At 37.5% G+C, this 12,786-nt stretch overlaps 1 protein-coding gene across 2 annotated transcripts in view; it reads right to left on the bottom strand.

Moving 5' to 3' along the window:
- Positions 1–3,123: 3,123 nt before the first annotated feature.
- LOC126475476 (heat shock 70 kDa protein 4) overlaps positions 3,124–12,786 on the bottom strand; it is a 73,997-nt gene continuing 64,334 nt past the window's right edge. For both annotated transcript variants that reach the window (XM_050103368.1, XM_050103369.1), the window contains exons 12-13: positions 4,085–4,366; positions 3,124–3,956 (exon numbers count right to left, since the gene is read on the bottom strand). In XM_050103368.1, coding sequence (XP_049959325.1) covers positions 3,795–3,956; positions 4,085–4,366 — 444 coding nt within the window. In that variant the 3' untranslated portion in view covers positions 3,124–3,794. The remainder of the gene's footprint in view (positions 3,957–4,084; positions 4,367–12,786) is intronic.

The raw sequence follows: 12,786 nt of genomic DNA, 5'->3' as shown, positions 1-12,786 counted from the left end.
TACCGAACGAAAGCGCTGGCAGGTCGATAGACACATATATATATATCTCAGGGTTGAGGTGAGGTGGGGCAACAAATAATCCGATCTTGGAGTTAATTTTTAATACAATCTTTGCTTCCCATAGAGAAAAGAAAACTAGTTTTGACCCTTCTGCCACACAATTTTGAAGTAGTATTAATTTTTTTGACAGTGTAACAAATTACCTATCACTATTCTTCCCTGTCAATACAAAATGACTAGTCAAGCAAGCATATTTGTTTTAAAAAATGTGAAGAAGAAATAATGTATTAATTTACATTCAATAAGTTTTGGACTGTACAATACTTTATGTGAAGCTCAGATGAGTATGAAATAAATTTGAAATGACATTAGCATCTCTTTCCATTCTTGAGGGGGACAAGGTGTAAAAATGTAAACTACCATATGTTATCGTAGGCCCAATGGGAGCTTCATCAGTTGCACATACCAATGTGTCAATTGCATTTTTATGCCTACTGCTGGAACAGCAGCATGTTCCAGATGTTTTTTGTATGTGGCTTGCATGTCTTTGGATACAATGAGTGCATCTAAATCTCTAACTGTTCGTTCACACTAAGTTACACTTCATGAGTTCTCTGCCCATTGGAATGCTGGTGATCACCTAATGCTAACTAATAATACTGACAAATTTATAATGGTAATGAGAAAAAGGTCAATGTTAAAGGAAGATTCCACATTCGTAAATTACTATGGCATCTACAACATATATACCACAAAGATATTTTAAAACTACTGAAAGTTGCCACAGAAGAAAATAACCACATGGTTAAGTTGATAGGGCTGTTAATTTCTTATTGTTGCAAAATTTGCAGTGAAAGTACTTCATGCTAAACACAGTGTGGAAAAAATGGGGCAGTTGGAATTCTGGAAAGCAAAATTCGGCATCTGTGGAAGAAGTATCTTTCACTTGGCGATCTGGTATGTGTTTCTGCAATTACTGAAGACAGAAGACACAATCCTAAAAGGAGAGAGAGAGAGAGAGAGAGAGAGAGAGAGAGAGAGAGAGAGAGAGGTTATCAAAGGATCATTGTCTGATTCCTTCCCCAAATATTCAAATAGATTAACTTCGTCTTGCAATCTCTGTCTTCTCGACTGAGGCAAGTTTGAAGCCTTCTATTGATGATTTCATAGTTTTGTAAAACAAAGATGCTGGCAGACCAACAAATGCTTCCTTGTTAAACTGCACTCTGTTTCATTCATTTCTAACAATAGATGTCTAATTAACTACAGATTCTTTCCCAAGCCCAAGGCAGCTACATCTTCATCTAGAGATACACAAGGTTCCACACAACCACTGTAACAGTATAACCCCCATAAATTCCAGTTTATTACCTCACAGCACAAATGTTTTCAATGGTAAGTTTTATTAACTGCACTGTGATAATTTCTGTCTTTCATTTTCACATAACACAACTAACTGTACACACGTTTGCTCAACTTTCTTGTCATAAAGGTATCAACCAAATTACTTCAGAACCTATAATGAGTTACATGCAAATGTAAGCTCGCACATCATCTACTTTAAGATGGCAACAGCTTGGGAGGCAAAATACATAGTCCATCCACAAAGCTCCAAGACTTATTTTATTCCTCATCTGTAAGCAATACCAGAGCAGTAATTATATAGGCAGCATTAGCTCTAAGCTGAACAATGGTTGTTTGTTTGACCAACAGTTGTTCTTTGACCAGTCAGTTGTGAGCAGGCAGTGGACATGTGGCTGTATTATACAACAAATCTCAACAGAGCAACCCTTTTAAATTAAGTGTTCAAGACATTCTCTAGAAATGTTCTGAAAAAGAGTAAAGTGTATGCAGAGTTTGTCTCTCACATCTCGACTCCCAAACAAAAATGATGTGTGGGTGTCTGCCATGATTTGATTGGAATAAAAAATGCAGACCTCACGTGTGACTAGACTTGGTGTTATCAATACGAACCTACCAAAAAATGAAAGTGCAGAAATTCACATGAAGGAGACACTTTTACGATGAACGACATTCAAACAGATGTGAGGCACAAGCTGAACAATATCAAACTTGTCATCTGTTGGTAGAAATCGCAGGCTTTTACATGTTTCTTTTCTTTTACTTCATTAGAGTTTACTGTATCTTTAACAGGACTACCACAGAGACCACGAATATGCCAAGTATGAAAGTTATAGGTGGATCTCATAACTTTAAAAAAGTGGAGGGCTTATAAGAGATATGTAGAACTTTCAACAGGAAAAAAAAAAAAAAAACAACACCAAACACACACACACACACACACACACACACACACACACACACACACACACACCAGATGTTAAGAAACAGTGAATACAGAAATATTGCAAGAGACTGGACATACGGAAGATATCTGTGCCTGATCACGAAGGAAAGTTTAAAGGCTTACACTCCAGTAGACAGAACTAAATGGATAAATATGTACATGTTTGCGTAAGAGATGAGTACGAAGATGTGAACAGGAAGCCAAAGACACACATATCTGAAGTTTTGGAAGATGCACTTCCAAATCTTCACTCCTAGGTGGAGAAATAAGTAAGGAAAGTGCAATGAATCAGTTTCTGCACATGGCTGCAAATACAGAACCTACAGCAAAAGGGGACACTAGGAGTTTCACGATTTCTTAAGTGATCACTGGGGGGGGGGGGGGGGGGGGGGGGGTTGGACAAGGTTTGAGAGATCCATTCATTTTCGACAGAATCAAACTTGACCTAGTCCTTCTAAAGGAAAACAACTCTTTCTAATTGTTACAGACACATTTTGATTCTCCATTCTTCACAAAAATGTAATTACTCTTTCCCAGCAGGGTTAATCTTGTTGCTAACTGCCTTCTTATATCTTTTTCCCCTTGACCTTAGCTCTCTGAACCCTTACCTTCATTATTTACTATCCATAGACCCAATCAAAGATGTTGAACCCATCTTTTCACAAAATTGATATCCTGAAACTATGTCCAAAGCTACCAATAAACCATCTTTTCAGATCTGTTTTTGAATTGGATACTTCAAAAAGGAGATTTGCTGGAAGTTGAGTATACGACTCAGCAGTAGGTAATAGAACAAACAAACAAAAAAAAACACATTTACAACAAATTTCACTGCAATTTATTATAATATTTAAATGCATTATGTTCAGTTTGCTCAGATGCATTAACTTATTAGATAAAATCAAACAGTTTCTAAAGTTTTATGCACCTGGTTTAAGTGGTAGGCCTCCTACTACACAGAAAAAAATGAAGTGGCTTAAGGAACAATGGGAAGAAAGCAATTTGATAGCTTCAGTTGCATGCGAAACATATGCAAACAGCCGAACTGCACAAACACAGAAGGACACTCTTTATGCTTACAAAAAAACATTTATGAGACGTCTTCAGAACAATTAACATTCTTGCAGGAATAATGTGCAACAATACTGACTTCATATACAAGGGCACCAGTTGTTGTATTAACAGGTACCCTGAATTGGAGCAATGACTTCTGTACAGCAATTCACAGGAACAACACACGTAATGTGATATTTAAATTCCTGAAGATGTTAGCAGCCGACACAATGTGAAACTACTGTCAAGCGTGCAACTGCATCAGCAGCTGTGTCAGTTTGTTATGTTTAACCTCTCGCATTTCTTTAACAGTCACCAACATATTCACCTTGACAACTTTATTGCATTAACTCACTGCAATAATAAATAAAGTTATCAGTTTTAAATGAACGCGTCATATTTAATGCCATGTTAGAATGCAATCTATTGCAATTTATTCTACATCCATCTTTTCCTCCGTCTGCTCATTCTGGGAATTTGTTTTCGAACTATCACCCTGAGCATCTTTGGTTTCACCCTCTTTACTCTGTTGCGGCGGCGGCTCCACTTTGGGTTTTGGTTTGTTCAGTACCGGACTTACAGCACTGTCAAAAGCCTGCAAGGAAATAAAAGTGATACTTTAAATATAGATTACACGCATATGTGGAAAAACAACATTAAACCATTTTATTTATTTATTTATTTATTTATTTATTATGTTATGAATTTGAAATGACTTGCTACCTGCTTCTCTTGCCTAATCTGTGCAACAGTAATTGGTGGATTTTGAGTACGTGGTGTTGAAGCCAGTTGGGACCTCTTCTCCTCTAACCATCTGTGGCACTGTTCAACTTTCTGCTCAACCTGCTGCATATCAGCTTCCGCCAAATGGTTATATCGCTCTTCTCCAGCTCTCCACTGATCTACTGCCTTCCGAGTTAACTGAAGGGCCGCTCCAAATTCCTCTAGTACCCAAGAGCGCTGTTCGAATTCTTGACGCCTCATCTTTATGGGCTCACCCAGAGTCTAGTTAGAAAAAAAGAAAAAAATATATTTAGGAATCAATTGTAAAATTATCATAGGACTGAAACAATGAAAGGAAAACCCATTAGTCAATCAGTGGTAAATAGATGAACAAACTTCTTTTAAATGCTTACTGAAAACAGTAGGGCATAAAGAAGTATGGGAACTACCTAACTTTTCAGAATAAGTTTATTTCACCACAGGCAAGAACAAATGAAGAAAGCAAAAAAACTATGCAACTTAACAAATAGAGTGGCAAAACTTCTGCAAGTTCTTCAATCAAAATTCAAAACTTCGCGGGAAGGGGGAGGGGCGGGATTTAAATATGCTTTATCTCATGTTAGTAAATTGTTGAAATGTCTGTAGCACGATCCCCGAGTTATTCTCTGAAATAAACAGTAGCAATGCCAATATTGTATTAGGTACCGAAAGCTGGTTGAAAACAGACATAATAAGCAGTGAAATTTGGAACTCTGACTGGACAATGTTTAGGAAGGATAGGACTGATGCTACGGGAGGCGGTGTGTTGATTGCAGTTACAAGCTGCTTAAACGCAGCTGAGATCAATACTGGGTCGGACTGTGAAAAGCTGTCAATCAGACAAGGATTGACCATTGTATTAGAATGTTTTTATAGACCACCAGCAACCGCAACAAACATCGCAGAATGTTTCAGGGAAAGTCTTGAGTATATAGGAAGTAAATATCCAAATTATCCATTAGTTATAGGTGGAGACTAATCTGGCATCCACTGACTGAAAATTGCACATTTATCACAGGGGGCAGAAGCAAAGATTCGTGTGAAGTTATTCTAGCAACGGCCTCAACATACAACCTTGAGCAATTGGTTAGAAAACCAACTTGAGATGCGAACATATTAGATATCTTGGTGACAAACAGACTGTATCTTTTTGAGGAAGTAATATAGAAGAAGGTATTAGCAAACATAATGTCGTTGTGGCTTCTATGTCAATAAAAGTGTCATTAATGAATATCTTCATAGTCAGCTCCAAGCATTTACCGTGGGACACAAAGATATTGAGGTCTTTGGTCGGAATTTAAAGGTATTGTCCACCATGTGCTAGAAAAGTAGTTGCCTAGCAAAAACATAGGGGAGGGAAAGGACCCACCTTGGTACAACAAACTTATTACGAAGTTGCTGAGAAAGCAGATAATTTTGCACAGTCGTTTTAAATGTAGTCACTGCCCCGCTGACAAACAGAAATTATGCGAACTGAAAGCAGCTGTCAGGACAGTGAGAGATTCTTATAACGAATTTGAAAGCAATATTTTATCTGCAGATTCTAAAAATAACCCCAAAAATTTTGGTTGTACCTAAGATCTATGAACTCTACAAATAATTCAATACCTTCTCTTGCTGACAGTATGGGTAATGTAACTGATGATGATAAACAGAAGGCCAAAATTCTAAACCTAGCTTTCAAAAACTCTTCTACAGTAGACGACTACAGCACCATTCCCCCTTTCCACTATTCCAAGGATGGCTTCAGTGCATCTGGGATTGTAAAACAGTTAAGATCCTTAGACGCCAGGAAGGCATCTGGCCCAGATGGTATCCCTGTAAGATTATATGGTGACTATGCTACAAATATACCACCATTTTTATCCATCATCTATCAAAGGTAATTGGAACAGCGGAAAGTTCCACGGGAATGGAATAAAGCCCAGGTCATAGCAATCTATAAAAAGGGTAGAAAATCAGATGCACATAATTGCCAGCCAATTTCACTGACATCGATTTGTTGTAGAATCACGGAACGTATTTATGTTCAGACACAATGACCTTTCTAGACTCTGAGAAGTTCATCTGCAGAAACCAGCATGGTTTTAGGAAACAGCGGTCACGCGAGACACAGCTGGCACTCTTTGTGCACGATATACAACAGGCTCCCAGGTTGATGCCATATTTCTCGACTTTTGAAAGGCATTCGACTTAGTTCCGCACTGTCGCTTGCTCCAAAAAGTGCGCGCTTACAGTCTATCCAATGACATATACAGTTGGATAGAAAGTTTTCTAACAGACAGGGAGCAGTATGTTGTCCTGAACGGGGTGACTTCAACAGAAACAAGCATAACTTCAGGTGTGCCCCAGGGCAGCGTAATAGGTCCGCTGCTTTTTACGATTTACATAACCTATCTGTTTCATGGTATTGACAGTGGCATTAGACTGTTTGCCGATGATGTTGTAGTCTACAGGAAAGTAGTATATCACACAAAAGTTGTGAACAAATCAATGTGGATTTGCAGAAAATAAATGCATGGTGTATTGACTGGCAGTTATCTCTCATTATTAGTAAGTGTAACCTACTGCATATAACAAGGCAAAAATCCCCATTAATGTACGAGTACAAAATATATGCCCAGTCTTTGGAAGTGGTAACATCCGACAAGTATCTGGGTGTGACTATTCAATATGATCTCAAATGGAATGATCAGATTACACAAGTAACAGTAAGGCGAACTCTGGATTGTGGTTTATTGGTGGAATACTGAAGCGATGCAGTCCTTCAACAAAGGACATAGGTTACAATATATTAGTTCATCCAGACTTAGAGTATTGTTCATCTGTATGGACCCCTTTCCAGTTGGGTCTGGTTCAAGAGATTGAGAAGGTCCAAAGAAGAAAGGCAAGATTTGTGACTGGTACATTTAGCGATCGTGAGAGCGTTACAAATCTCAGAAAGTTTGAAGTGGGACACACTTGCAGATAGACAGCGCGCTAAATGGAAGGGGCTGCTCACTAAATTCCGAAATCCGGTCTTCACTAAGGATGTAGAGCATATCTTATACCACGATGTTTCAAATCGCGCAATGATCACCATTCAAAGATAAGGGAAATTATAGCTCGTACTGAGGTGTTCAGACAGTCATTTTTCCCTTGTGCGATACGCGAGTGGAACAGATGGGGGAAATATGACTTCGGGACGAATTGTGGCCTCCGCCACACACCGCTTGGTGGCTAGTGGAGTATATATGTAGATGGGAGGGGAAAGGTGGGGGTGGGTAGAGAGAGAGAGAGAGAGAGAGAGAGAGAGAGAGAGAGAGAGAGAGAGGGGAGGGAGGAGGGGCGGGGGTAGCTGACGAACAGGAAAATGATCTTTATGTACAGGCAAATACAACATTCTGGAGATTCAAAAGCAACAGCAATTGAAGCTACTTTGAAACAGTGCCTTTTGTCTGTAGCAACTGTGTAAAATATGCAACATGTAGGAAAGGCAAAAATTTCAGTAAAACATGTTGTTCAGGTAATGAGAAAGAACCAGAGTGATGGGAAACTATTGAAGCACATATTTTCTGTTTGTGCTCCATGGTATTAATAATTGATTCTAATATTAGAACATGTACGGTGGAGATCATTTTGCCACTGCAGCATTTGTTAAATGAAGGAAACATATCTTGCCGGGGGGGGGGGGGGGGGGGGGGGAGGATTATTTTAAGAGCAATTCTAGTGTTGTTTTCTGAAGGCTTCTTTCTCAAGCACATTTTACATGAAAGTGCAGCATCAATTGTGTAGGTATATCCTGTGTTATTTAAATAGCACCCTAAATTTTAATACTTTTCTATAATCTAACACACAGGTAACACAAATTATTAGGGGAGTAGTAGGAAGGCACCACTTCTAAATTTGACTTAGTTCTCATTATAAACTAAAATGTAATAAAGTTTAACTATTATGCCAAAGCATGTCTGTAAATAATTGTGTTAAGCCCACAAAATTCAGTTGGATGGCAGCATTAAGTGTGTTAACACACACACAGTCACCTCTGTTATATCTTTGTAAAATTGTGTGGTAAATGTCAGTCAGCAATTTGTTGCGTGATCACTCCCCCGCGTTAAAGCAGACTTAATTTGTCCATTCCAAACGGTGCCCCAAGTGTGAAAACATGTTCCCATTTTCACAACATGAATAAGAATTCACACATCATTATAGTGAGAGTGGCAACAAAGGACCAAACAATAAACTTAAAGTTTGTGTTTGAAGTAAGAGTGAACCGTGTACAGAATACTAATGGGCTGTTCCAAGTCAAGTAGTCTAATTTCGGAAAATGTTCCCAAATGACTATCACATATTTTTCTGAAATTTTGTGCACACATCCATGCATGTTCCCAATGAACATAAGAAAAGTTTCACTTTTGCCAGTTTAACACTTGCAGAGATACAGTCTGTGTGACTACGAGATGACAACTACCTAACTTTTCAGAATACGTTTATTTCACCAAAGGCAAGAACAAATATGAAGAAAGCAAAAAAGCTTTCAAAGCTTTCTAACGTAATGAATACATTGGGGGGAAGAAGGTGAAGTGACCTCCTTTCACAGGATGGGGCTGGGAATTATCCTTAATTTTAAGTTGGTAACTTGAAGAAAGAGGGATAATGGAAGAATGGAGATGGGCTCCAAGGTCACAGTGGCAATGGGCATTTATGTTAGGTCTGCTGTGTGTTGCAGAAATGGTGTGGTGGAATGAACAATGTGCTTTTGCTGTCAAAACCTATTTTCAAAAAACCAGTCTATAATTCGAATACGGCGAACTATGCATACTGCATAGCGAACTCTTCTTCGAAACCTTGTTTTCAACCAAAAACCAATTCTGTTGTGGGTAGAGAACTTTCAACAATGTGGCAGTTTTAGGGAAAAGAGTTTGAGCACAGAGACCGATATAGCTCCTCAAAACAGTGAGCATATAAGGTCAGTGTCTTAGTTCCCTACACATTCTGCTCACAAGCATGCTTCGTCGGTGGCACTGTATAGCCATACTGTGCGTTGGATTCTTCACAAAGTCCTTCAATTTCATCTATATAAAAAGACAATCAGCCAAGAACTGTCACAACATAACTACCAAAATTTATGACTCCCCTGTGAAGACTTAATTGAAAATGCTCAAGATGCGAATATTTTCTACAGAGATGAGGTGCACTTTCACATTTCTGGATGTGTTGTTACGCGTAACTGGAGTTTTGTGAATCCTGGGGAAATTTATGAGACCCCCCTCCCCAATGATAGGATCACAGTTTGGTGTGCAATCAGTGCTGAGGAAATCACTGGACTTTATTTTTTTAGGAGAACAACCATGCTGTTACCGTCAATAGTGGACTGTATGTGAACACGATCCACAACATTTTTGAATTACAGCTTCACCAAATGCGTATGAGGCTTGTTTGGTTTTAGCAGGATGGTGCCATGACCTACACTGCTTGACATTCGATGAATGTTTTGAGAGAAATCGTTGCCGGTCATTTGATTTCACAGTTCGGCAACATTCCATGGCCAGCACACTTGCCCGATTTAAGTCAATGTGACTTCTTTCTTTGGAATTATCTTAAAACTGAAGTTTATAAACACCACCCAAATACCCAGGGAGCCTTGAAGGGATGCTCCACATAGTTATGCAGAACTTAAGAAACCGGCTGCAGCTGTGTATTGACAAGGGGTGCCGCTTGCAGGATTTTACGTTCAAAACTTACTAAAGCCAAACTTCAACTGTATTTTATTGCAGTAATAAATGTTTTCTAGCATTTCCAGTGTTTCTTTTATTAACTTTTATGGTTAGGGATCATTCCCTTACCCACCCTGTACCTACAGAAGTAACAGAGGTAATCCTGAAATTTTGCATGTAAAATCTCATCAATACAAGATCTTTGGAAATATTATTTTCTTTCTCCTACTGTTTTCTGGTAGTTTACAATCTGAGGGTAACACTGATTTTTCTAAAAATGCCAGAAATGGCTGCTTTTAGTGCACATTTACAAAAAAGAGCCATCTGCAACTTTTTTAAACCACCTAAAAAAACTAAATTTGAGTTTGCAATGCAAGCATATAATGTGCTAAAAAAAACAAGGTGGAAGTGCATCGAAAATGGGCCCATATTCCACTGGTAAGCAAATTAAAGCTGATATTTTATTGCATTCTACAATTGTTTAGCACTTTTTTGACACCTCTATAGCATTCAGCTCAAAATTCTTTTTATAAAAAATGAGGTGGAATAAGGAATCCAATGAAAAATAGTTCTGTTTTGTGGCTCTAATAATTTGAGGTAACCATATTTGAGAAGTACAATTTTTTGGGTCCTGTCTTATCAAAATTTGTTCCTAAACAATCCCATCACTGATGTCCAGCTGACAGTATAGTTTTCCTCAAAAAGTAACCCCCATTGGATAAGCCACCATGGACCATACCAACACATTTATAAAACTTTTCATGTGTACACTAGAGTTCCACATTAACTGCAAACTATGCTAATACAAAATATGGTGTATTTTAAACCACAATTAAACTAGTACATCAACAGCATTATACTTACTAATAATTTTCTGTAACACAGATCCATTCCAAAAAATTACAGTAATATTATAGTGAACTTCCTCAAAATTTACACAACATAACAATGATTCAGAATCTGCTGGCTATTTACACAACACATGCTGTAGCTGTTTGCATTACCAAGGCAGAAGGAGATAGTGGTAGTAAAAATGTTGCCAGAGTCAAGTTGTGAAGTTTATAATCAGTTTGATTGTGTAGTTATAGCAGGAAAACAGACAAATATGTCACAATGAGTCAAGATAAGAGAGATCCCTTTTTTTGAGTTATTCGGTCTTTATCTCAGTTTCTAGTCATCAAGACTTCTGTTACTGCCTTCTCCAGAGATTACTAAACAACTGTAGAACATAATAAAATGTCAGATTTGAGTACCAGCAGGATATGGACCCATTTTCAATGCACCCCCACGTTGTCATTGTTTTTTAGTGCCTCAAATGCTTGCATTGCAAAGTCAAATATAATTTTTAGGTGGTTCAGAACAAGATCTTTCTAATGAAAATTGTTTAAAAGAGTTTGCAGAAGACACTTTTTGTACAAGTGGGACAAAAATAGCGATTTTTGGAGTTTTTAGAAAAACTGTCAAATTTGTCCTCAATTTGTAAACTACTCGAAAGCATTAGGAGAGTCAAATTTTATAATACAAGACCTTGTATTGGTAACTTATTACGTGCAAGGCTTCAAGTGTATCCCGCAATTTCTGGAGGTATAAAAAGCTAAACTTCACATTTCTTGCAAGCATTTCTTTTTTTTGGGCCGACTGAGTCAAATCACTCAGTAATTTTTTTTATTATTATTTTGGTTAAAAAGAACACAAATAGTTGTAGATGATAGCCTACTTTTGTTTCTTCCAAGAATATATTACTGGAGATATTTAGTCTCAAATTTGCCGAAAACTTACAGGTGCACTGTTGATAGCTGCACTACAGGGTCAAACAAATATGAGTATATACTTGTAAGTACTGAATTAATAATTGTGAAACTCTACCAATGTACATTGGACACACGTCAATTGTTCATACACAATTTCATCAAAATCTGTGATGGTTATATGGGTACCTGATGTGGGAATATGAACTAACTGGCAAGAGAGCGGCGGCGGCATCAGCAGCAACAAGGTCGGAAGAAAAAAAGGTATAAAATTGATTATGTTATCAAGTGTTCACTAGCTTACTGATAAAATGGGTGATAAGACAAATCAGAGTTCTATAATGAATGATGTGAAGGCAAAACATAAGGTACAGTCAGAAGGATTTGTGGAACAAGGTATATGTAGTATGTGTAGCAACAACTATTGCTGTAAACAATAATAAAAGACGTAAATAGAATTTAGTAAAAAGATAATAGGACCGAAGAAAAATCTACTCACCAAGTGGCAGCACACACACACACACACACACACACACACACACACACACACACACACACACACACACACCAGATTATAATTAGGCAAACTTTCAGAGCCAGTGGCTCCTCCTTCAGACAGAAGGGTTGAAGGGGAAGGAAGAGGGGTGTATATCAAATCAACACACCTATTTTACCTCACCCTCTTAGATTTTGCTGAAAGTTGGTATACTTATAGTGGGCACTGAGACTAAGAAAAATACGAAATTTCAATTTTTTATCTCAAACCATTCCTGAAATATGGCTATGTAAACTTTTCAAAAACCAGCCAAAAATGTGTGAACGGACTTTTTTTAAATTGCCCTAGAGCTGCCCTAATTGAGCTGGAGAACTGGGAAAGGTGTCATTTTGCAGCATTTTGCATGCTCTTTCCAGGGATATACAACAAAACATAGCTTCTAATTAATAACCTTTTTCAATATTTTGATTTAATTTTTTTTACAAAAAGTACATAATTGAAAATTTTCAAAATATTTCCATAACTACTTCATACTATTGTAAATCACATGGCAAAATATAAATCTGGGAAGATGATGGGTTCATCGTTTAAAAAAAAAAAAAAAAAAAAAAAAAAAAAAAAAAAAAAAAAAAAAAAAAAAAATAAAAATAAAAAAAATTATTCCGGACTCTTTCTTTTCACTAATGCCCTAGTTTGACCAAACTGACCTTTAACAAACAGGAA

The sequence above is a fragment of the Schistocerca serialis genome, chromosome 4 (assembly GCF_023864345.2).
Source record: "Schistocerca serialis cubense isolate TAMUIC-IGC-003099 chromosome 4, iqSchSeri2.2, whole genome shotgun sequence".
NCBI lineage: Eukaryota > Metazoa > Arthropoda > Insecta > Orthoptera > Acrididae > Schistocerca > Schistocerca serialis.
Note: the sequence above shows the minus strand (reverse complement) of the source record. Positions and strands in the feature narration are given on the sequence as shown.